This window comes from Bufo gargarizans, chromosome 6 (genome assembly GCF_014858855.1).
Source record: "Bufo gargarizans isolate SCDJY-AF-19 chromosome 6, ASM1485885v1, whole genome shotgun sequence".
In the NCBI taxonomy this organism is placed as follows: domain Eukaryota; kingdom Metazoa; phylum Chordata; class Amphibia; order Anura; family Bufonidae; genus Bufo; species Bufo gargarizans.
In genome coordinates this window covers 218487284-218513478 of record NC_058085.1, presented here as the reverse complement: position 1 = coordinate 218513478, position 26195 = coordinate 218487284, and the positions used below count along the sequence as shown (strand labels likewise).

The following is a 26195-nucleotide window of genomic DNA, read 5'->3' as shown; positions in this document are numbered from 1 at the left end:
CGAGCACACCCCAGACAGCTACCTTCTATGGACTGCCGAAAATTCATAAGGGCGTATCCCCATTGAGAGGTCGCCCTATTGTGTCTGGGGTGGACTCGGTTACTCAGAATAGCGGTATCTATATTGATCGGATTCTTAAGGGCTTTGTATCCACCCTCCCTTCCTATACAAGGGATACTATGGACTTTCTATGGAAAATAGAGACCATTAATATCGAAACATCATGCTCACTTGCGAGCATAGATGTTGAATCCCTGTATAGCTCCATTCCTCATTCTAAGGGACTTCTTAAAACGAGGGCGGTATGTTATAATCTCCACAATGATTTTGTGGTGACCCTCCTTGAGTTTGTCCTAATTTTTTTCAGTTCCATTTGCGGTTCTTCCACAGGCTCAGATGAGGAGCCCTTGTGACCCCACTTACGCTAGGCTCAGGGGGACCGCGATGGGGAGCCCTTGTGCCCCCACTTACGCTAATCTCCTCCTGGGCTGGTGGGAGGATAAGGTGGTCTTTCCGGATGTACAAACTTGGTGGGGTGACAAGATTGTCTTCTGGACACGTTATATTGACAATGTCTTTGTAATCTGGAATGGTGACGCTGAAGAATTTGAAACATTCGTTAAAGCCCTCAACACAAACGAGTTGGGTTTATCTTTTACCTTTGAGTTTCATCCAGATACACTAACTTTTCTGGATGTCAGGGTAACCAAAGTTAGAGACAGACTTGTTACGACCACTTTTAGAAAGGCCACCGCGACGCAACAGCTAACTCCATTGGGACAGTCATCACCCTACGAATCTAAAAATAGGTATTCCCCGGGGCCACTACTTAAGGATGAGGAGGAACTGCTCAGATCCAGAAAGCTTTCCTCATGAGTCCAAAAAACTCCAGGACCGCTTTAGGAAGAGAGGCTATCCACAACAGGTTCTAAGAGGGGCATTTCAAAATGCAGAATTATGCGAGCTTAATTTCCTTTTAGTACCCAGAGAATCCAAGGCTAAAGGGGAAGAAATTGTCAGGATCATTTCCACCTTTGATGTGAAGAATCAAGAGGTTAGAGCCATTATTGAAAAATGCTGGCCCATTCTCCTTATGGACTCATGTGTGTCTGATGTACTCCCTCCCTGTCCAAGCATCACCTTTAGACGAGGTAGATGTCTGCGTGATTGTTTAGTACACAGCCATTTCTCACGACCAACACTTGAGGGTACGTGGTTAGATAGAAAACCGATCGGCACGTTCCGTTGTGGGTCATGTTCGGCATGTTGTCACTTGAAAAACACCAAGATTAACATCTGTTCAGTTACTAACAAGAGATATGACATCAGAGATTTTGTTAACTGTAGGAGTAAGGGGGTGGTGTAACTTTGTCAATGTACGTGCCCCAAGGATTATTTCGTAAAGACTTTTAGGGAATTTCACCGATGCATTCTTGAACACATTAATGACATTAGGAAAAAGAAAGATACCCCTGTAGCGAATCATATGTGGGAACATCATGGTGGGGATTTAAAGTCCTTGAAATTCTCAGCCCTTTAATCAGTGAGACCCTCCCCCAGAAAGGGTGACTGGGACCATAGAATCCTTCAAAAAGAGACTGAATGGATCTATAGATTCCGCTTTCAGTCACCGGGTGGGCTTAATGAGAAACTTACATTCTCATGTTTTATTTAACCCTAAACTGGTTAATTCCACCGACTCCAATATGGCTAGCTTCTTGCTGTATTAATTGCTTCATCCTCTTTAGCTGATAGAAACTGTTACCGACACATGAAGTGTCAGATTTATTATCTAAGAGACAGCTCTTTATCTGAGCATCTATCGTTGCATTTATTGTGAAAGCATCACTGTGGGACACATGTAGGGCAGCAGTGGGGAGGCGTACCTCTTTAAGATCTGTCCAGCTGCAGTGGAACACACGACCACTGAATAGTGCGTTCCACTGTGTATCTCGGTGGAGCGCGCGGCCCTCTTTTTGTACCACGTGACCCAGGTATGCCATGTTATCTGGATACCCAGACATTGCACGTGCGTTTCACGTGCCGTATAGGTGGAATGCAAAGCCATTTTGATGGGACATGTGACCAGAGTATCAAGGGAGCCGCATCTACAGGTATGGTGCAGCGGCATATAGGTATATCGGGGCAATTCCCTTATGGACCCTTATGTGGAACCCTCCGTGCGGCATGATAGAGGATACCATATGCCACCTGCCGACATGTAGGTGTTGGCAGTGGAACTCGGCTGCTGATATTCACCATCATGTGATTGAGATGGGTGGAGCAACATTAGGCCACAGGCCTAGTCACATGATCATGTGAGCGGTTTGTGATTGACCTATCCAGATGAGGCCCACCCCGTCTACAGTCGTGGCCAAAAGTTTTGAGAATTACATAAATATTGGAAATTGGAAAAGTTGCTGCTTAAGTTTTTATAATAGCAATTTGCATATGCTCCAGAATGTTATGAAGAGTGATCAGATAAATTGCATAGTCCTTCTTTGCCATGAAAATTAACTTAATCCCAAAAAAACCTTTCCACTGCATTTCAATGCTGTCATTAAAGGACCTGCTGAGATCATTTCAGTAATCGTCTTGTTAACTCAGGTGAGAATGTTGACGAGCACAAGACTGGAGATCATTATGTCAGGCTGATTGGGTTAAAATGGCATACTTGACCTGTTAAAAGGAGGCTGATGCTTGAAATCATTGTTCTTCCATTGTTAACCATGGTGACCTGCAAAGAAACGCGTGCAGCCATCATTGCGTTGCATAAAAATGGCTTCACAGGCAAGGATATTGTGGCTACTAAGATTGCACCTCAATCAACAATTTATAGGATCATCAAGAACTGCAAGGAAAAAGGTTCAATTCCTACTAAGAAGGCTTTAGGGTGTCCAAGAAAGTCCAGCAAGCGCCAGGATTGTCTCCTAAAGAGGATTCAGCTGCAGGATCGGAGTGCCACCAGTGCAGAGCTTGCTCAGGAATGGCAGCAGACAGGTGTGAGCCCATCTGCACGCACAGTGAGGCGAAGACTTTTGAAAGATGGCCTGGTGTCAAGAAGGGCAGCAAAGAAGCCACTTCTCTCCAAAAAAATCATCAGGGACAGATTGATCTTCTGCAGAAAATATGGTGAATGGACTGCTGAGGACTGGGGCAAAGTCATATTCTCCGATAAAGCCTGTTTCCGATTGTTTGGGGCATCAAGAAAAAGGCTTGTCCGGAGAAGAAAAGGTGAGCGCTACCATCAGTCCTCTGTCATGCCAACAGTAAAGCATCCTGAGACCATTCATGTGTGGGGTTGCTTCTCATCCAAGGGAGTGGGCTCATTCACAATTTTGCCCAAAAACACAGCCATGAATAAAGAATAGTACCAAAACACCCTCCAACAGCAACTTCTTCCAACAATCCAACAACAGTTTGGTGCAGAACAATGCATTTTCCAGCACGATGGAGCACCATGCCATAAGGCAAAAGTGATAACGAAGTGGCTCGGGGACCAAAATATTGACATTTTGGGTCCATGGCCTGGAAATTTCCCAGATCTTAATCCCATTGAGAACTTGTGGTCAATCCTCAAGAGGCGGGTGGACAAACAAAAACCCACTAATTCTGACAAACTCCAAGAAGTAATTAGAGAAGGCTCGCCTCCTAGACAAAAAATGGAGTGGGTGCACCTACAAAGAAGGTTACACCCAATCTTCAAGAGATTTGTATAGATAATTTGAAGGAGTAGGACACACCTACATTCAGATACACATAGGAGAGTTTTCTAGACAATAATTTTATTTATACCAGAAATATAGTAATACATAAAATATTATTAAACATATATTTGCATGCTATATAGACTTATATTTGCTTTAAAATTGATTAAAATTGCAACCATCCATAAAAAGCAACACTAAAATATAAAATTAAGTAGAAAATCCTAGGGAGGAAATGTCCTATTAGAGTCTCAGATTATTTGTTCCTTTCTATTACTCTGAATGTCCGTGTTACAATAATTGTCCAGTAGACCTGATATCCACGCTGTTTGGACGTAGTCCATAGTAATCAAGATTTTAGAAAGTACACAGGTTAGTTTCAATGTAGCCAAAGTGAGGATGTGTGGTTGAGTCATTCACATTTCTTTTGCTACAAGTTTAGCAATACATCCAATCACTTTGCCTGTGTATACATTCATACGGCATTGGTTTTACTTACAGTTCTGTAGATTTGAGCCGGCTGTACTGCGGTTAACGTGGCGTCCCACGTATAGTACGCTTACAGGCTGTGATGTAGTTTCCAGGACATAGATTCAGGGATCTGCAGCAATCAATTGTAGGAGTGCCGTTTCAGTGGTTTTCTGTGGTTTAGTTCCTGCACAGGTGCTCAATCAAGCAAGCAGGTCAGATGTCACTGCGGCTGTTGATTTCAGGTTTTTTCTTTACCAAATTTCTTGGATATCGATCCCACTACTCCTGGTCGATTTGAAGCGCTTCAATATATATTTAGTCTCATGGGGTTATCCTTCACCAGACGCGTTTCGGAGTTAACTGGACTCCTTCCTCAGTGGTTGATTTGCCCATGAAACTAGTCAACTTTATATAGAGATGTACAGGTGTAGTCTAACTTGGTGTAATTTGGCTATACTGAAAAACACTTTTCTTTTATTGGTCGGATTAAATATGGGTTTTCATGAGCTGTATGCCAAAATCATCAATATTAAAACAATAAAAGGCTTGAACTACTTCAGTTGGTGTGTAATGAATCTAAAATATATGAAAGTCTAATGTTTATCAGTACATTACAGAAAATAATGAACTTTATCACAATATGCTAATCTGAGACTCTAATAGGACATTTCCTCCCTAGGATTTTCTACTTAATTTTATATTTTAGTGTTGCTTTTTATGGATGGTTGCAATTTTAATCAATTTTAAAACAATTATAAGTCTATATAGCATGCAAATATATGTTTAATAATATTTTATGTATTACTATATTTCTGGTATAAATAAAATTACTGTCTAGAAAACTCTCCTATGTGAATTGAACCTTTTTCCTTGCAGTTCGTGATGATCCTATAAATTGTTGATTGAGGTGCAATCTTAGTAGCCACAATATCCTTGCCTGTGAAGCCATTTTTATGCAACGCAATGATGGCTGCACGTGTTTCTTTGCAGGTCACCATGGTTAACAATGGAAGAACAATGATTTCAAGCATCAGCCTCCTTTTAACAGGTCAAGTATGCCATTTTAACCCAATCAGCCTGACATAATGATCTCCAGCCTTGTGCTCGTCAACATTCTCACCTGAGTTAACAAGACGATTACTGAAATGATCTCAGCAGGTCCTTTAATGACAGCAATGAAATGCAGTGGAAAGGTTTTTTGGGGATTAAGTTAATTTTCATGACAAAGAAGGACTATGCAATTTATCTGATCACTCTTCATAACATTCTGGAGCATATGCAAATTGCTATTATAAAAACTTAAGCAGCAACTTTTCCAATTTCCAATATTTATGTAATTCTCAAAACTTCTGGCCACGACTGTAGACGGGCGGGCCTCATCTGGATAGGTCAATCACAAACCCTCACTTGAAACGCACGTGCAATGTCCGGGTATCCAGATAACATGGCATACCTGGGTCACGTGGTACAGAAAGAGGGCCGCGCGCTCCACCGAGATACACAGTGGAACGCACTATTCAGTGGTCGTGTGTTCCACTGCAGCTGGACACCGCAGCTGGACAGATCTTAAAGAGGTACGCCTCCCCACTGCTGCCCTACATGTGTCCCACAGTGATGCTTTCACAAGAGGAGCGTATAATGATACTCATAACTACACATTATAAGGGTAGCATGGGAGTGTGTGGAGATACAATTAGTGAGTGTGCCAGAGACCACACACTGTCCTTGCCAGTACACAAATACAATAAATGCAATGATAGATGCTCAGATAAAGAGCTTTCTCTTAGATAATAAATCTGACGCTTCATGTGTCGGTAACAGTTTCTATCAGCTAAAGAGGATGAAGCAATTAATACAGCAAGAAGCTAGCCATATTGGAGTAGGTGGAATTAACCAGTTTAGGGTTAAATAAAACATGAGAACGTAAGTTTCTCATTAAGCCCACCCGGTGACTGAAAGCGGAATCTATAGATCCATTCAGTCTCTTTTTGAAGGATTCTATGGTCCCAGTCACCCTTTCTGGGGGACGGTCTCGCTGATTAACGGGCTGAGAATTTCAAGGACTTCAAATCCCCACCATGATGTTCCCACATATGATTCGCTACAGGGGTATCTTTCTTTTTCCTAATGTCATTAATGTGTTCAAGAATGCATTGGTGAAATTCCCTAAAAGTCTTTACGAAATAATCCTTGGGGCACGTACATTGACAAAGTTACACCACCCCCTTACTCCTACAGTTAACAAAATCTCTGATGTCATATCTCTTGTTAGTAACTGAACAGATGTTAATCTTGGTGTTTTTCAAGTGAAAACATGCCGAACATGACCCACAACGGAACGTGCCGATCGGTTTTCTATCTAACCACGTACCCTCAAGTGTTGGTCGTGAGAAATGGCTGTGTACTAAACAATCACGTAGACATCTACCTCGTCTAAAGGTGATGCTTGGACAGGGAGGGAGTACATCAGACACACATGAGTCCATAAGGAGAATGGGCCAGCATTTTTCAATAATGGCTCTAACCTCTTGATTCTTCACATCAAAGGTGGAAATGATCCTGACAATTTCTTCCCCTTTAGCCTTGGATTCCCTGGGTACTAAAAGGGAATTACGCTCGCATAATTCTGCATTTTGAAATAAATGCCCCTCTTAGAACCTGTTGTGGATAGCCTCTCTTCCTAAAGCGGTCCTGGAGTTTTTTGGACTCATGAGGAAAGCTTTCTGGATTTGAGCAGTTCCTCCTCATCCTTAAGTACTGGCCCCGGGGAATACCTATTTTTAGATTCGTAGGGTGATGACTGTCCCAATGGAGTTAGCTGTTGCGTCGCGGTGGCCTTTCTAAAAGTGGTCGTAACAAGTCTGTCTCTAACTTTGGTTACCCTGACATCCAGAAAAGTTAGTGTATCTGGATGAAACTCAAAGGTAAAAGATAAACCCAACTCGTTTGTGTTGAGGGCTTTAACGAATGTTTCAAATTCTTCAGCGTCACCATTCCAGATTACAAAGACATTGTCAATATAACGTGTCCAGAAGACAATCTTGTCACCCCACCAAGTTTATACATCCGGAAAGACCACCTTATCCTCCTACCAGCCCAGGAGGAGATTAGCGTAAGTGGGGGCACAAGGGATCCCCATCGCGGTCCCCCTGAGCCTAGCGTAAGTGGGGGCACAAGGGCTCCTCATCGAGGTCCCCCTGAGCCTGTGGAAGAACCGCAAATGGAACTGAAAAAAATTAGGACAAACTCAAGAAGGGTCACCACAAAATCATTGTGGAGATTATAACATACCGCCCTCGTTTTAAGAAACTCAGCAGCCGCCATCAGTCCCTTAGAATGAGGAATGGAGCTATACAGGGATTCAACATCAAGTGAGCATGATGTTTCGATATTAATGGTCTCTATTTTCTGTAGAAAGTCCATAGTATCCCTTGTATAGGAAGGGAGGGCGGACACAAAGCCCTTAAGAATCCGATCAATATAGATACCGCTATTCTGAGTAACCGAGTCCACCCCAGACACAATAGGGTGACCTCTCAATGGGGATACGCCCTTAGGAATTTTCGGCAGTCCATAGAAGGTAGCTGTCTGGGGTGTGCTCGGTAACAGAAAGCGGTATTCAGTATTGTTAATGACATTTCTGCTTAGCCCATCGTCAAGTATGGATACAAGTTCACTTAAAAAGATGTCAGTGGCAACACCCGATAACACTGTCTGTCATTTAACAGGCGTTCACACATTTTATTATACTGCATGTGTTCCAAAATTACAAGATTTTCCCCCTTGTCAGCTGGTTTCACCACTATTGAGGTGTCCCTTTCCAAGCTCAAAAGGGCCTCAGTTTCAGGGCCTGATGTTTGTGTAGACTAATTGGAGCTGTATCTTTTTGTCCCCCTGGAGCCCCTCTAACTGTGCACTATCGGTCTGTGAGTGAAGGAACGTTGATCTGAATTATCAGATAAGTACCACATTTTTGGCTTGTATTAAAGTATCTCTTGACGTTAGTGTCTGTTTTTGTATCTGAATTTGCTACATATATCATGTAGTTAACAATTCACTGATTGAGATATAATTGGATTACGTTCACCTCTAAACACTTATCACTGAACAACAGAACGTTTGTGTATATTTTAAAATACACTTTAATAATACACCTTAAAAAATTGGAACAAGAGTGAATTTCTATGCAAACTAATGTTCGCAATAATTGTTATCCCTTGTATAGCTATACATGCAAAAATTGGCACTAATTCTAGTCAGAAAGTACTCCCACCCCTATCGCTTTATACGGGGTACATAGAGGAGATATCTGTACCAGAAATAAGCTTGCAAGGTGATAAACCCCCATCAATTGTGGAGCATCCACCAATTTAGTGATGTGATGCTTCTACAACTAAAGAAAGAAAAACCGAGCACAGAGGGGACACCACTATTTGCAGGGAGAGGAGTGGGCAAAAATGCTATATAGAGTGTTCAATGAAAGTGTTATTACACGCTCACACTGCACAGCCTCAAAATAGCCACCAAATCTACCTATTAACTCCCCTAGTAATATCACCCTCACACAGGTAATTGCACAGCGCCCTACACCTAGCAGTTACAGCCTCTATATGCCTTTATACCGCCCATTGTATGCTCAACGCGTTTCTTTATGGTAAATCATCAGGAGCTAAGGGCTTAGACAGACAACACTGACAAACAGACAAACAGCACTGCCCCTCTCACATGTGGAGGCGGCAACGTCGGCGCTAGGATGGCCGTGCCGCGGGCGCCGGGAACAGCTGATTAAGTCACTTAGGCCACTCCCATCAAAGGCGGAGCTCATCCCCCAAGCGGCCAATCAAGGAGCTAAATATGTGGTTGCTATGGCAAACCACCGCCCCTGTGTCAGCCGCCCACTCCAGGGACAGACCATAACGAGTGTCAAAACAATGAAAATAAACAGGAATACATCGGCGATTAATAACGCAGCAGGTAGGCATCAAATATTGACTCTGAACTCACTAGACGCGAATATACATGGATATATCATGTAGTTTACCACTCTTACAGACCAGTGCCGGTTTGGGGGCGCTCCAGTTTTTTCGTTTTCTTTCTGTTCCTTTTGTGTATTTTTGATACACTTGATATGGCATCTAATTGTTAATGTTTGATACTTATGTCCCCTGATGTACCTTAACTATTATAAGTGGAAACGCGTTGGGACTGTAAACTGAGCACCGTGTATCAAATTCATAGGATTTGTTTGTTCGTGTATCAAATTGTAGTGAGGGCCTTGTAAGGACAGGCTAGCCAAGGAACGTTGACAGAGTACGCCTACATTCAGGTGTATCTCTGGGCTGAGGATATTTTGCAGGGTGAAGTAGGGACAGACATTAGGTATATAGATGTGTTGTCCCACGCCTTATCCTTGAGGTATTGGCTGTCTGTCTAGGTCATTATAGCTCTTTCTGTGGTTGCATGTGTGTCTATCAGTTCTTTTTATGGGATTTGATATTTAATGATCTTTAATAAAAGTTAAGTTTTAGGTGGTTGCTTTCAGTGATAGATATTTGTTATCGCAACTACCCTTCAGGTATATTTCTTCAGTGAAATTGTTTCAATAAATATTGAGTTTTGTTTGGCGGTTAACCCTTGCTTCTTTACTGGAAAAAGTGGATTAAAATGGAAAATCTGCCAAAAAAGTGAAATTCTGAAATTTCGTCTCCATTTTCCATTAATTCTTGTGGAACACCTTAAAGGGTTAACAAAGTTTGTAAAATCAGTTTTGAATACCTTGAGGGGTGTCATTTCTAAAATGGGATAACTTTTTGGGGTTTTTACTTTTAAAATGATCCCAGTGAAATTTGCCTTCCAAAAACATATGGCATACCTTTCCTTCTGCGCCCTGCCATGTGCCCTTACAGCAGTTTACAACCACATATGAGGTGTTTCTGTCTACTACAGAAAATCTGCCAAATAAGTGAAATTTTATCTAAAGGGTTGACAAAGTTTGTAAAGTCAGTTGTGAATACCTTGAGGGGTGTAGTTTCTAAAATGGGGTCATTTTTTGGGTAGTTTCTATTATGTAAGCCTCACAAAGTGACTACAGACCTGAACTGCTCCTTAAAAAGTGGGTTTTGGAAATTTGAAGTCATGAAGTACAATAAACAAGAAAACAGTCTCAGAATGGCATGGATAAGTAAAAGTGTTTAAAAGTTATCTCAACATAGTAACACTGGTCAGATTTGCAAAAAATGGCCTGATCCTTAAGGTGAAAATTAGCCCGGTCCTTAAGGGGTTAAAGGGGGTTGTCCAGCCTTTGTGCTTCCCCAGGGTCCTCCCCTTTCTGCCTGAACATAAAGAAAACCCCACTGACCTGTCTGCAGTCCTGCCTCTGCTCTGCTCCTGGCTGCTTTTGTTCCCCACAGCAGTAACTGGACCAAGCTGCTTCCTGGTCCTGGGTTTTGACATGCATTTAGGATGCAGTTTTATATTGTAGCTAGCTGAAATGAATTAACTCATTTCCACTATACAGAACACCAGAGTTAAATGAGGCTGGTTAAACTGGCTAAATGAAAACTACATCCTGAATGCATGTCAGAACTGCACTGTGTGCCAGCACCCTAATGGAGCAGCAGCAGAACTGCAGATGCATGAGTGGGGGTTTATAATGTTCAGATAGAACACCAGAGGTTGTCGACATCAAGGCCAGACAACCCATTTACGAATTGTCCAGCTGTTGAAATGAAGTGTTACATAGTTCTCATTGAAATCATTGGCTGTGTCTATGTACATGCCAGTTTGCTCTTTTTATCTGCTCTCCTTGTGTGAAATAGTTGCATTCATATACTTTCACTTCTAGTTGATTGACCTCCCCAGTGATTATTTTTGTAAGCAGTGAAGTAAATAATTGTATGATTTTCCTAAAATATGACGTAAAGTCATGATTTTATGAAAGACACGGAGGCGAGTATTGCTTAACCCTTTCTTTACTTCCACAAATAGCAGCAAAGAATTAAACAGACAAAATCCACCAATGGGCACACAGCCCTCCCCTAGTCAGGGTATAAAGGGACCACCCCTTAAGTCCATCCTCCTCTTTCTTTGTCTTTAAAACTCCATCCACGAATCAAATAGGAACAACCGGAACCAGGAAGAACATCAACCGGAGGAAGAACACGCCGTGAACATGGACACGAAGAAAAAACTGTAAACAAGGAGCGCAGGAGATCCACTCCACCTTCCACCGAACTGGATGAAATCAACCTTAAAGAGAAAAACACACAGATAACCTCCAGCAAAGGCATGCGGAAACATCATAGCAGCGACATAGCGGTAAACAAGGCAAGAAGGTTAAATAATTTAAACATATGCATATCCAGTCGAACAACAACAAGGACAAAAACACATGCACATGACACATATTATAAATATATATATAAACAATAGCACCCCAGGGAGGGAGAAAAAAACACGGGTGGGGCAATACTCGCCTCCGTGTCTTTCATAAAATCATGACTTTACGTCATATTTTAGGAAAATCATACAATTTTATTTCAAGACACGGAGGCTCATATTGCTAGTTCAAAGCCGATCCACAATAGAAGCAAAAACATGCGGATCCGGCCTAAAATAAAATTCCCTAAACGTGGAGACACGCGACCAGTCCGCCAACCTCATGACGTCCTCCAGGCGCGCACCCGACACAGTCAAGGACGTCGCGGAAGCGCCGCGGACAGAATGCGCCGTAAAAACGGACGTATCTATACCCGAGAGAGACAAGATCCACTTCACCCAGCGCGACAGAGTAACCACGGCAACTGGAGCAAAAGGCCTGCGGAAGGAAATAAACAACTGGGTCGCCGAAGAGGACCGCAAGTGGCGAGTTCTGGATTCGTATTCCTTCAAACACGCGACAGGACAGAGCGCCGCCGAAGAAGGAAAAACAGGGTAGGAAACCGAAGTGATGCCGGTCTTTGTACGCCGGGAAATATTGAACGTCACACCCTCCGGTGTAAACGACCGAGCGTCAACATCTAGAGCACGGACGTCCGAGACCCTCTTACAAGAGATCAAGCAAAAAAGAGTGACCAATTTAGCTGACAACTGGCGAAGGGATAAATCCTCGTTAGCATGCCAAGTCGACAGAAAAGACAATACGGACGAAACGTCCCAAGAACTGGAAAACCGAGGCCTGGGGGGACGCGCAAAACGGGAGCCTTTAAGCAATCGACACACCAAAGGATGCCGACCGGCAGAGCAGCCATCAAAGCCCCTATGACCGGAGGAAATGGCGGACCGGAACACATTTATAGTCCGATAAGCCTTACCCTCTTCATACAGAGTACTGAGAAACTGAACCACATTGCCTACAGCGGCCGTAGTGGGATCCAAATTCCGAAGGCAGCACCAATCAGCCCAGGACCGCCAAGCCGACCTATAGGCTCTCCTGGTCCCTGGGGCCCACGCGCTCTCCAAAAGGAAAATAGCCGTCTCCGAAAGTCCCTCGGTCTGCCAGGACAACCCGACACTCTGCAAGCCAGAAGACGTAGGGACCCCTCCAGGATCAGCGGGTGAGGATGGTTCAACGGATCCAGTAGCAGCGACGTCCGGACAGGAAGCAACCAGGGAATCTCCACCAGAAGTTCCAACAGCTGTGGGAACCACGACTGCGCGCTCCAGAAAGGAAGGATCAGCACCAGTTCCGAGGCTTGAAGACGTATCTTGGCCAAGGTCCGAGGAATCATCGAGAACGGTGGGAATGCATACATCACGTCCGTCGACCAGCACTGGAGGAAGGCATCCACTGCCTCTGCGGACGGGTCCGGCCTCCAACTGAAGTATCTGGGCAGCTGGGCGTTCCAACGGGACGCGAAAAGGTCGATCGAAAACGGACCCCAAAGAGACTCGATGGAGGAAAATATCTCCCTGTCTAATCTCCAGTCGCTGGCGTCTGAGATGTAGCGAGAGCTCCAATCGGCCAGCGTATTGTGTAAACCCGGAAGGTATTCCGCCACAACCGAAACTCCATTGGACAGGCAGTATTCCCAAAAATCCTTGGCTAGGTATGTCAACATCCTCGAGCGGGTACCGCCCATGGCATTGATGTAGCGGACGGCCGAGATATTGTCCATGCGAAGACGAATGCACGCCGTGGCCCTCCCGCTGGCAAAGCTGCGGACAGCAAACGACCCCGCCAGAAGCTCCAAAGCGTTGATGTGTAAGCGGGATTCCCCCGTGGACCACGGACCTCCCGTGGAAACACCCTCGCAATGAGCGCCCCAACCGTGAAGGCTGGCGTCCGACTCGATCACCATATCCGGGCGCGGGCCGAACAGAGCCCTGCCATTCCAGGCAGAGAGGTTGGCAATCCACCACTCCAACTCGTCCCTCGTCTCCTGATCCAGAGAGATGAGGTCCGCATAAGAAGACCCGGCATGCAGGTGAGCAATTTTGAGGCGTTGAAGGGCCCGATAATGAAGGGGAGCCGGAAAAATCGCCTGAATGGAGGATGATAAGAGACCTATCACCCTGGCCAGATGACGCAGAGAAATCCGCGGAAGGGTAAGAGTGCGACGCAACTCCTTGCGGATAGACCGTACCTTCACAGGAGGGAGACTGAGAGTCAAGGACAGAGAATCCAACTGGAATCCGAGAAACTCCATGGACCGGGAAGGAATCAAGCAAGACTTCTCCCGATTGATAATGAAGCCCAGAGCCGAGAGGAGATGAACTGTCATCTGCAGATGCGACAGCAGAGATGGACGGTCCTCCGCCATAATCAGAATATCGTCCAGATAGATTATGAGTCTCACCCCGCGATAGCGGAGCCAAGCCACCACTGGACGCATCAGTTTGGTGAAACACCAGGGGGCGGACGAAAGACCGAAGGGGAGGCAAGAGAAACGCCAAACCGCTCCCTGCCAATGGAAGCGCAGAAGATCCCTGGAAGGAGGAGAGATCGGAACCGTCAAGTAGGCATCTTTGAGATCCAACTTGGCCATCCAGTCCCCCGGGAGTAGCATGTCCCTCAGGAGATGGATGCCCTCCATCTTGAAATGCCTGTATTTGACGAATACATTTAGAGCCTTGAGGTTGATAACGGGGCGTAACTGACCCCCTTTCTTCTCCACCAAGAAAATCCTGCTGATTACCCCTTCGTGGTCGAGAGGAGCCGGTTCTATAGCTCCCTTGAGGTATAAATTCCGAAGCTCTAGATCTATCAGCTTCCGGGCTTCCCGAGAACGGAAAGCGGGCGGGGGCGGGACTGGAAGCCCCGGAGGGGCGACCAGCTCTATGTGGAACCCCCGAACCGTGGACAGCACCCAGGGGTCGTTGGTAATGAACTCCCAAGCAGGCATAAAATGTTGGAGTCTGCCCCCTACATAACTTTCCGAAAAAGGGTGAAGTGGCGGTAGACTTACCAAATGGACGCCTGAGGTTCGGGTTCCCTCTGTAAGGTCTCCCCCGTCCGGAAGCACCACGGGTGGGGAAGAAGGACGGCTGATGTCTTTGTTCATTGGCAGGAGGACGGTACGATGAGTAGGAGCCTCGACCCGAACCACGGGTCTGGAAAGAGGAACGGCCGGACAGACGGCCCCTTGAACTGCCGGCCCTGGTGGAAACCCTACCACTAAAAACCCTACGCATAGACGTTTGGGCCTTATCCAATGCGGTGAAGGTTCCTACAAACTTTCCAAGTTCTTTAATGAAAGGATCCCCAAATAGGAAACCCTGGGCATCCTTGCCAGCCTCCGACAGGGCCATGTTGGTCAATTTTGGCTCAATTTTTAACAATATGGCTTTACGCCTTTCGATACTGAGGGAGGTATTTGCATTACCTGCCATGCAAATGGCTCTTTGGGTCCAACCACGGAGGTCTTCCGGGTCGACCATACGGCCTTCAGCCTTGGCGGACTCCGCCAAATCAAAAATCTTTGTCAGGGGCCCCATAATATCAAGTAGCTTGTCCTGGCAAGCTTTCAGGGCCGAGTCTAGGCCTCTCTTTGGACTAAATCCCGTTTTAGACAGGAATTGGACCATCTTCGGGTCCACAACCGGCGTCTCGCATACCTTATTAGGTATCGCCGGGCGGGGGCATTCTGCCCGGAGTTTGTTCCGTGCCTCCTTGCTAAGGGGCTTACGGACCATGGACTCCAAGTAACTAGCGATGTGGGGAGCCGGGAGCCATTCCGCGGACCTGGGGTGGTGCAAAGAGTCCGGGTCAAAGAGCGCCTCCCCTGCCGGATCCAAAAGGGAAACGGATTGGGACGGGTTCACCGGATCGACCTCTAACGGTCGCTGAGGCGCTGACGAAAAGGACACAGACGTCCCCTGAGCAGGTGACATATCATCATCGCCATATTCATTTGAATCGTCATATGGATCAATCAAAGCCTCCTCATCAGATTCACCATTAGAATCAGAAACTAGCTCGGGGTGGGAACGAGCAGATTTCCAATGCCGTGCTTTTTCTGCCTGGCGCGGACAGGCTCTTTTGCGCGGCCGAGGCGCGCCGTCATTGGATGGAACAACGCCATCAATCATATCACTTCTGGAGGCAATAGGGGCTGGCAAAGGCATGGGGTTTGGGGCCACCGTAGATGAGGTATTGGCGATAAGAACCTGGGAAATAGAGTGAGTCAATACTGAGGACATAGAGCCCATTGCGGAGATAATGGCCTCAGAAATAGACTTTTGTAATGTAAGTGCCTGCGGATCCGCTGGGACCTGAGCAGGACCCCTAGCAGCCGGGGCAACACCCATAATTTGAGAAGGGCAAGGGGAGTCTCCAGGGACAGGAGTCCCAAGCACTGATGGTGGGGCCTTCTGGGCAGACATAATCCTGGACTATGTATCTATATAATGTATAATCCCAGGGGAGAAGAAAATCAAGCACCGCTAACCACTAACTACTAACCCCACTAGATGCTAGAACAGCAAGCAGAGTTAGTCACTCTGTGCTGCCGAAGGAGCCGCCGTTCCGGACAGATGCAGGGGGAAGCCGTACGCTGAACGAGTACAGCGGTGCGGCTTGTCACAGCAGACGTCCGAGATCCCGCCCAGTATCGCGAGATCTCGGACGCAGCAATAGGAGCGGCGGGAAAACGAACTGAGGAAGGAGCGATGGCGGCCGAGATCCCGCGAGAAGCCAGAGATCTCGGACGTGAACGGAGCGGCGAAAAAGGTAATCGCAGTGCGTCGGACCAACCGGCGCACTGAAGAGACAGAGAGAGATCCCCGATCCAAGGCAGGGAGGGGGGATAAAGGGGACCTGTAAGGGAAAAACGGCGGCCGAACGGCACCACAGCCCTAACAGATAAAAACGGGCATGAACATCAGGGGCCGGCGCCGAACTACGCCAGAAGAGACGCCCTATAATGGGATGAAAAACCAGTAATATGACATTTAGACAAAAAAAACCACCACCCCTGCAAGCAGGAGGGTGGAATACTTAACTTGTGCAGCAGCAAAGAAAGAGGAGGATGGACTTAAGGGGTGGTCCCTTTATACCCTGACTAGGGGAGGGCTGTGTGCCCATTGGTGGATTTTGTCTGTTTAATTCTTTGCTGCTATTTGTGGAAGTAAAGAAAGGGTTAAGCAATATGAGCCTCCGTGTCTTGAAATAAAATAAAGGTTATATACAGTTAAAGTTTCTCATTTTCAGAATTTTATATTTTTACAGGAACAATTCTTGATCATTTGGTGGGTGAAGATATAATTGCTGATTATCTCCTTTATATGCTAAATCAGCATCAACAGCACAGGTAAGAGTATAACTGTTGTCAGCGCAATTCATGCGCTTTCCTTATTCTTTGTGTGGTGCCAAATCACTGAGAAGTATAAGTATGTGTACACCATACTGCTTTATAATGAGACCAGACACACTAGGTGGTTTCATGAAAGCATCTTCTCTCTTCCCTGAGTCATGGTAGAAGAGACGCGCTCTTTATTCACATTACATTGACTTAAATAGCAGACATGACATCACAAAAGGGGTGTTCCTTAAGAAGAGACTATTGGCTCCTTAACCTGATAGGAGTGGTTTCAGCAACTACAACTGTGTTCATAGGTATATTTGGAAACTGTAATGTAATCCCCTCTTCCCCCAACCTTATTTACCTTAAACAAAGGAATGCACACATGGCTCAAACATCTGGCTTTCGGCCATCTTGTGGACAAAAATGTGTACTACAGAATAATGTTTCAAACCAGATACACGTCTCTCACACTGTTAATCTGTAATTACTGCTGTCACTAGTACCTCCATATCTGTAGTCAAGGGGAGTGGAGAATTTGCTTTGCCACTTCTTTAAACTCTATGGAACTGACAAACAGCCGAGCAGTAAGTAATATGGTGCATACTTAATTAAAATTACATACATAGCAGTGCATCAGTATTAGTAAATATGTCACATCTTAATTATAGGGACCTGCTGAAATATACTTTATTGGGGTCTTTATTTTGTTTGAATTATATCTCCATACTTACATACATAGGGTTCATTTACTAATCTGAAATCTGCCTAAATTAGGCGTATTTCAAGTGCAGATTGTGCAACGGTTGCACCGCTATCTGTGACTTTTCCAGAAACTATAGGTCAGTTGAGCCTTATTCATATAGCCGTATGTTGCTTTCTGCATAGACGCAGACCCATTCACTTCTATGGGGCCCCAAAAAATGAGGACAGCTCACAGTGTGCTAGAAAACGTAGGCTACAGAAGCATCTCCAAACAAGTTATCTTTTTATTCAGAACTCTATGGCACGGTGTACAAAAAATTCAATGTTTCGGCTACATCTAGCCTTTGTCAAGCATACAATACAAGTGATAATGCTCACATATAAAATTGTTAAAAGCATGCACTCCTACAATGTTATTAACCCAATCAAAAAGCACAATCGATGGAAGAAATCTAGTCAGAGCCAATAGTAAAAGGATCACACAGCAGTACCTATTTAACATAATGTATATACACCTCTCTAGCTCACCTGTATGAGCTTCACATAATCGCGGCTGTGTAGACCTCGGCGTGCCTGTCGAGTAACTGCGCATGTCCATATACGTGAATTGTCCGCGACAGTGCGAGGGCAGATCAAATCTCGGGATAATCTGGCATGGGCATGGGGCATGGGGATCATTACATAGAAATACCTTAATCAATACAGTGATTTAACCAGGGGGTGCATATAAGTATCCCATCTAAAAACCTATGTATCAATACTTGTAACAGATGAAGGCCTAACTGAGGTTGAGTCCAAAAGGTTGCAGGGACCTTAGGGTATATATTCATTTAAATTCTTCTTTCCTAAGCGCAGCGTCTCTGTCTCCACCCCTACGTAAAGCACCCACACTGTCTATCACCCTTAAATGGATATATACCCTAAGGTCCCTGCAACCTTTTGGAATCAACCTGGAGTTCAATGTTGCAGGGATCAGTTAGGCCTTCGTCCGTTACAAGTATTGATACATATGTTTTTATATGGGATATTTATATGCACCCCCTGGTTAAATCACTGTATTGATTGAGGTATTTCTATGTAATGATCCCCATGCCCAATTATGGTTGGGCAACTTTAATATAGGATTAGTGTGCTAATCATCATTACAGCGTATAACATTTGATCATCCCTCCTCATGATAGTGGGCGAGTACTTAATATACTGTGTGGTCCCTCTCGTGTAAATGTGCATATCCCGGACTGGTGACAGTTTGCGATAGTATCACAGCATGGCTATTAATAACATACAAACAGCGGTCATGTGATCGAGATCATCGGTCATGTGACTTGCACGTCAGCTATGATGTCGTCGGTGCGGGCGCCTCTCATTGGTTGTTGACGCCACTGGTTTATGCTCGCGAGATTTGATCTGTCCTTGCACTGTTGCGGACAATTCACGTATATGGACATGTGCAGTTACTCGAAAGGCACGCCGAGGTCTGCACAGCCGCGATTATGTGAATCTCATACAGGTGAGCTAGAGAGGTGTATATACATTATGTTAAAAAGGTACTGCTGTGCGATCCTTTTACTATTGGCTCTGACTAGATTTCCTCCATCGATTGTGCTTTTTGATTGGGTTAATAACATTGTAGGAGTGCATGCTTTTAACTATATATATGTGGGCATTATCACTTGTATTGTATGCTTGACAAAGGCTAGATGTAGCCGAAACGTTGCATTTTTTGTACACCGTGCCATGGAGTTCTGAATAAAGAGGTAACTTGTTTGGAGATGCCACTGTAGCCTACGTTTTCTATTGCCTTCACCTTGACCCTTTTGTGTGCTGCTCCTGCCCTTCGTTCTCAGCTCACAGTGTGCTGTCCACATCTTTTCTTCTGTTCCACGTCCCTTCGAAACAAATAAAATATGTCCTATACTTGTCAGTGAAAATCAGGACGTGGCCCCATTGAAGTCTATAGGTCTGCAAAAATGTGGACAGCAAAAAACATACGGCTGTCTGAATGAGCCCGAAGTCGAACATCTGTTGTGGGTAAACTGTTTGAGGGTTTTCTAAGGCCTCTTTCAGACGGGCGAGATTTCCGCGCAGGTGCAATGCGTGAGGTGAACGCATTGCACCCGCACTGAATCCGGACCCATTCATTTCTGATGGATCATGTGACGGACCATGTGATGAGCGCAGTGACATCACCACAGGTCCTTTTCCTCAAAGAAGAAAGAAGAGAAGCTGGGCTGCACGAACAAGTGGATTAAGGCGAGTTTTATTTAATTTATATTTTTATAACCCCCTCTATCACTATTTTACTTATTCTGTATTAAGAATGCAATTCTAACCATGTTATAAGAGAAAATAAGAAAATCTACACAATACCTAACCCAAACCCAAACTTCTGTGAAGAAGTTCAGGTTTGGGTACCAAACATGCCGATTTTTCTAAACAACGCGACTCTATCGCATACAAAACTGAAGCACTCGCAAGCAAAATCGCACGATTTTCCCTGAACACATCCGGGCCAAATCCGTGACGCCCGTGTGAAAGAGGCCTAAGAGATTATTTTCTGGAGTATCTCAATTAAAATTTTCATATAATGCTGTATCAGCATGGCTTTATGAGGGATTAGTCCTGTCAAACTAATTTAATCAGTTTCTATGAGGAGGTAAGTTTTAGTCAATGGATGTCATATGTCTTGACTTCTCCAAAGCATCCTACTACCAACACCTACATCCCATTCCATAAAAATCCAGCAAAACACTTTGCTGAAACAACCCAGCTTTCCTAGATTCTTTTACCTCACCCATCTAAGTATTTTGGGTGAGATATATTCCCCTCCAGTACTTTACCAGCCACCATGTTACATATGTCCCATCCCTCCCACCTTCTCTAGACCACTCTAGACAATGCATCACATTCCCCTGCAACTTTTCGGGCCTATGTTCCACCTTAAAATGTTGTAAACACAGAAACCATCTGGTTACTCATTGTTCTCTTTGTTCTGCCTCATCTATGCAAGCGGATCATTGTCCATCACAATGTAAACTTCAAAATCACCAATGTGATAATGATGACCTGTCCTGTGTCATGATTATCTTTTCCAGGAGAACCCTTTTAATTAACCCTTTGCCAATGATGTAGCCAAGGTATTAAGTTTATACAAATATAATGGTAGGCACTCTCCGCTTGGTGCTGCATGGATCAAAAGGCGAAATAGTCACATGTACAACAATTTATTTAAAAATAAAAATAAACTAAAAACTCCCAAATAATTAGTTACAAATATTCAATTGCTGTTGTTCATTGGTGTGAGGGATGAGACTCCATCTTTGTGTTTGCAGCGGCCATTTTACATTGTAGAACCTTTTTGAAGTTAATAGATCAGGGACTTTTTGCATGTAAACATTTCTGCAGGGAGTAAGTTAGTCCCCACCTTTGCTATTCTCGAGAAATGCTAGCTGTGACACTTATTTCCTGTATTCTGATATGTATGTGTCTGCGGTTAATTGACATTTATATTTTTTGTTTCTGTAAATATATATACATTTTTTTTAATTCAAATATGGTCATGACCTACATGAGACGTGTGTGGGTGGCCCTTCCCCCCCAGTCAGTAAAAGATTATGTGCATTTTGTTTGAATAAAGAGAGACTTGTTTGATGAGTCGTGTCTGTCAATCAATGTTCTAAATGAGTACTCATCATTAATTTATGGACAGCAATAATTTGAAACTCAGCATAAATCAGAGTAAGGGGTCTTTGCCCCCACAATTTCTTTGGCGCCCAAAGTGGGGCTTGACCAGTGAACTCTGACCTTACGGTCCTGGCCACAACAAGCAGAGACCTGGACTCACAAATACTACAAACAGCGCTGTAAGGTAAGAAGCTTATTCTTACAAAAATATATCTGTGTTTCCTGTGTCCGAGACAGTGGGTCTATTGAAGTTTCTCTGACTGTCAAGCCTTTTAAAATGGTAAGAAATTATTTATGCTGAGATATTGAATTTGATTTGTCTTGGTCTTGGGAAACATTTGGTTTGGTTATTGGTGTCGTGATTTACGTACTGGTTGTTGTTTGGTTTTTGTATGGTAGCACAGAAAATGCTTGTGATGAGTACCACGCCTCGTGCCCGCTTGATGTCAACTACGTCAAGCTCACGATACACGGTATGGTCACGGGTTACCAAAGCATGACGTTATGCCCTCCACAGGAGCAGGTAAGGTCAGCTTCGTGCAGTTTATACAGACACCTCTTGTCCATGCGTGTACAGAGAGGCAACAAGCTGAGAGCCTTTTCACTGCTGCAGTGAAAAGCGCGTCCTCAGCCCAGGAAATCTTCCACCAGCTTCTTTTTTGATATAAGCCTGGTCCGCTAACGGGATTATATAGGGTGAGAAACCAACCCGTATAGCTTATAAGTTTAACTAGGCCGAAACACGGACGTGGGGATTCGTGATCGAGGTACAAGATAGCACAAGATTCAATTATATATTTAATCGCCTTAAGGGCACACTAGATATACACAGAGTATATACAGTGGTCTGAGGCTATAGATAGAGGTGGGGTAAATGGAAAGGTTGAGCAGCTCTCATCGGTTGCACCTGTAGTGAGCACGGCAACCAGCCTGGACACGGCCGTTGTAGAAAACCAATAAAATGAAGAGAGAAATCCAGCTCTTTAACAACAGGAGACACTTTTATTGATGCAGTAAAAACATTCCAATCTTCATAGGCAAGGGTATAGTCTACGTGTTTCGGACCCATATATTTCAGTCCTTAATCATGACATAAAAAACCCAAACTGAGCAGTTACCTATATACTCCTCCCCCACCAATCCGTGGGGGTTGAGGTGTCACATGGATATTAACTGCCTAGTAGGATTTGGAACAAACATTAAATTAAAACAGCGTGTGCTCTAAAATCAAAGTATGCCAAAAAAACCTGAAGCTTATATATTGCAACATGGTATAAAAGACACTTAGTTATACTGTAGGATTAAATCTTGTCTCTTTATTTAAGCCAGCTGGAATCAGAGTATTGAGCTGGAACATCCAGAAAGTCTATCTGTTGAGAAGTTTGTTTTTTGCAATGCTTTCCTGCAACAAGCTGAGATCCCTTTCCACCAGATCCTGGTAGCGGTCAAGAGCAGGGGAACGTGACTGCAGGGGATAAAAATCCCTATTTTTAGTTTTAAATTGTTTGGAACAATGAATAGATGCAGTGTTTCCTTGTTCTGATCGCATTTCCATTAGGGAACAGATGTGTTAATTCCTCAAAGCTCATATTCATACCTGAAAAATCATTATCGGTATTAGATGGAATTAAATCACAGATAACCGAATCACCACCCTGCATGTAATCACCCCTAGCAACTTTTTCCCCCTCGAAAATGATTTATTAGCGTTAAATTACATGCCAATCTATTCAAATCTAAGATAGTTTTATATAAATCGAAGTGAAATGTCTGTGAATAGGACATTCATTTTTTGAGAACTTTCAGTTGATACAGTGAAAGGATGGATCCCGACAGGTTGATCACCCGGAGGTCCTCTATGCCCTCCTGTGGCGTGATGGATAACGCCGATTTTTTTTTTTCCGGTGTTTCCTGCCCGCTCTTTGTTTTTTGAGGACTTCTTGTGTTGTGAGGTTGAAGCAGTAAAAATAATCGCAGGCGTGACATATAAGCCAGAGGAATCTTGGTTATTTTCTTATGTGGAATCAGAGGAGTCCATCTCTGTGGAGCTAAATGAGACCTTGGTGACATGTTTGGTGACAGGCGTAACTGCACTGATGTTTGCACATTTAATAGGGAGTCCAATAAAGTCAGAGGTAGATTGGAGCAAAGACTATATCCCCCAGAACTGTTGACTGGTCAGAGGAACTTGGCGCTATCACTGGATAGAAGGGCTTTGATTTTTCCCAATAGTAAACAACGATTAAAACAGAATGGAGCGGATCTGTCTGATAGTGCCATTTTGTTCTCGACTGTTTAAAGTGAGGAGTACAATGACATCTGCCACATAATTAAAAAAACATCTCCCTGTTCTGAGTTTTGACAAGGATTGGTCCAAGTTCACAAAGGGCGGTATTAAATGTGTGGCACGACGTGCGCCAACACTGGGAAATCTACTCAGCCCTAGTCTTTATGTTGAGGATGCCAGGTTGCATTCAACCTGGCTCTCCAACAAAAGCAGTTTTAAATGTGGGCACGCTAGATGTATTTGTTGTGGGCACTTGGAGAGAAGCAGCACTTTACATGCACTGCAAATGGGAGACAATTTGCAATCAAGACTTATTTGAATTGCAATATTAAATACGCCATTTATTTAATCACATGTCAAATCTGCTTACTTCAATATGTGGGTTGCACAACAAACGCAATAAAAACTAGGATTAGAAAACATATATCAGACATACCGCATTTTAGAACAAAAAAGTCTCTGCTGTCAGTCTGCATTTTGCCCTAGAACATGAAGGCGTTTCTTCAGCTTTGAGGGTGCTTGGCATTGAAAGGGTTACAGCTCCCTTACGGGGTGGGGACTATTGCAGAAAGCTTCTCAACTGACAATCAGGGCTGCCAATAAATTATAATCCATATTCCTGACAATGCCCTGTGGGGGGTTAGCTCTTCAGGGGTCATTCTCACAGGTTACTTCACTAGACACTGATATAATGTCCAATCTTGTGCTTTATTTTACAGACTCCAACCAATACAGGTCATCATGAAGTCGCAGCTTCACCTAAACACATGTGACATCCACATGAAATAATAAATACTTGCCCGGCTAGGCTATAACTAACACAGAGTTTCCTGACTCGCCTAAGTCACAGTTCACACCCTGTGAACCCATGCAGCTTTGTCAGCCAATGTCCCAAAGCCTCCTGGCTGTACAAAGCACAGTACGCCCACTGTCTCCAGTTCAGTATTTCTTGTGGGGGTATTGGGGCTTAGTCGCTTTGTCCCCCAACTCCAGGCTATCTCCCAGCCTTGTGGTCCCTCAGCCTTGCCCAGCTGAGACCACACAGAGCCTCCAGGCCTCTGTCCACAGGTAACACACTCACCCCCCTTGCTGACACCCTGGGAGGTGCTTTATGCCAGCCTGATTACATCCAGTTTGTTTCACCTGTGGTGGAACAGGGGTGTGGACCGCACTATCCACTGTCACTGTTTCACAGCCCGTAGAGGAAATAGTGAACTGTAGACTCTACAACTACATCTAAGAAAGTGTTAAGACAATATAGAGTTTTCCCATCTGTAATATAGTTGATACATTAACAGGATATTAATGAGGAAGTCGGCTATAAGGAAGCAGAATAGATGTTTGTTGAAATTTAGTTTCAACTGTAGATACAGTCCTGATCAAAAGTTTAAGGCCACTTGAAAAATGGCAAAAAATCATTTAGCATAGCTGGATCTTAACAAAGTTCCAAGTAGAGCTTCAACATGCAACAAGAAGAAATGGGAGTGAGACAAAACATTTTTTGAGCATTCAATAGTTTAGTGCTCTCATTAAGAGAAACAAAATAAGAGTATTGCAGGTTTGATACCTTTTAATGGCTAACAAAAATAGAAATAGAAGTAATGATGTTACATAGCGAGCTTTCGAGACATCACCAGTCTCTTCATCAGGCGTACTCACAGACTGGTGATGTCTCGAAAGCTCGCTATGTAACATCATTTCTTCTATTTCTATTTTTGTTAGCCATTAAAAGGTATCAAACCTGCAATACTCTTATTTTGTTTCTCTTAATGAGAGCACAAAACTATTTTTCTTGTAAAATTCTTTTTATTAACAATTTTTTGAAAAAACAACAATACAAAATACAATGTGATAAATCGAGAATAGACATATATGTATTGAGTTATACGAAGTAGACTAGATAATATAACCGTCTATCTCTACTATTTTTCTATTGGCTAACACAGTACCAGACTTTTTCCTTTTTCTTTGAGCATTCAATTTAATGAAAACAACAAATAAACTGAAACAGGCTGTTTTTCAGCTGATCAAAAGATTAGGACGACACCTCCAAAAAAAAAACTAAACCCCCCAAAAAACTGAAATCCAACTTCCAAACATGAACTCGGCAATGAGTAGCTCCGCCGTTATTGTTTATCACTTCAAAAATTTGTTTCGACATGCTTGATGCAAGCGTTTCCATGAGGTGAGTGGGAACGATTCTCCAAGTGGTGAAGATGGCCGCAGGAAGGCCATCTACTGTCTGGAACTGTTTTTCCATTTTTGTAAACTTCCCTTGCCATCCACCCCCAAAGGTTCTCAATTGGATTTAGATCAGGGGAACACACAGGATGGGCCAAAAGAGTGATGTTATTCTCCTGGAAGAAGTCCCTTGTCCTGTGGGCATTGTGTCCTGTAGCGTTGTCCTTTTGAAAAACCCAGTCGTTACCACACAGACAAGGGCCCTCAGTCATGAGGAATGCTCTCTGCAACATCTGGACATAGCCAGCGGCCGTTTGATGCCCCTGCACTTCCTGAAGCTCCATTGTTCCACAGAAGGAAAAAGCACCCCAGACCATTATGGCGCCCCCTCCACTGTGGCGCGTAGAAAACATCTCAGGT

The 26195-nt window shown here is 44.1% G+C and overlaps 1 protein-coding gene across 3 annotated transcripts in view; it reads left to right on the top strand.

The window, feature by feature from the left end:
• MTG1 (mitochondrial ribosome associated GTPase 1) overlaps positions 1-26195 on the top strand; it is a 356260-nt gene that overhangs the window by 218757 nt on the left and 111308 nt on the right. For all 3 annotated transcript variants that reach the window (XM_044296242.1, XM_044296244.1, XM_044296245.1), the window contains exon 9: positions 16846-16927. In XM_044296242.1, coding sequence (XP_044152177.1) covers positions 16846-16927 — 82 coding nt within the window. The remainder of the gene's footprint in view (positions 1-16845; positions 16928-26195) is intronic.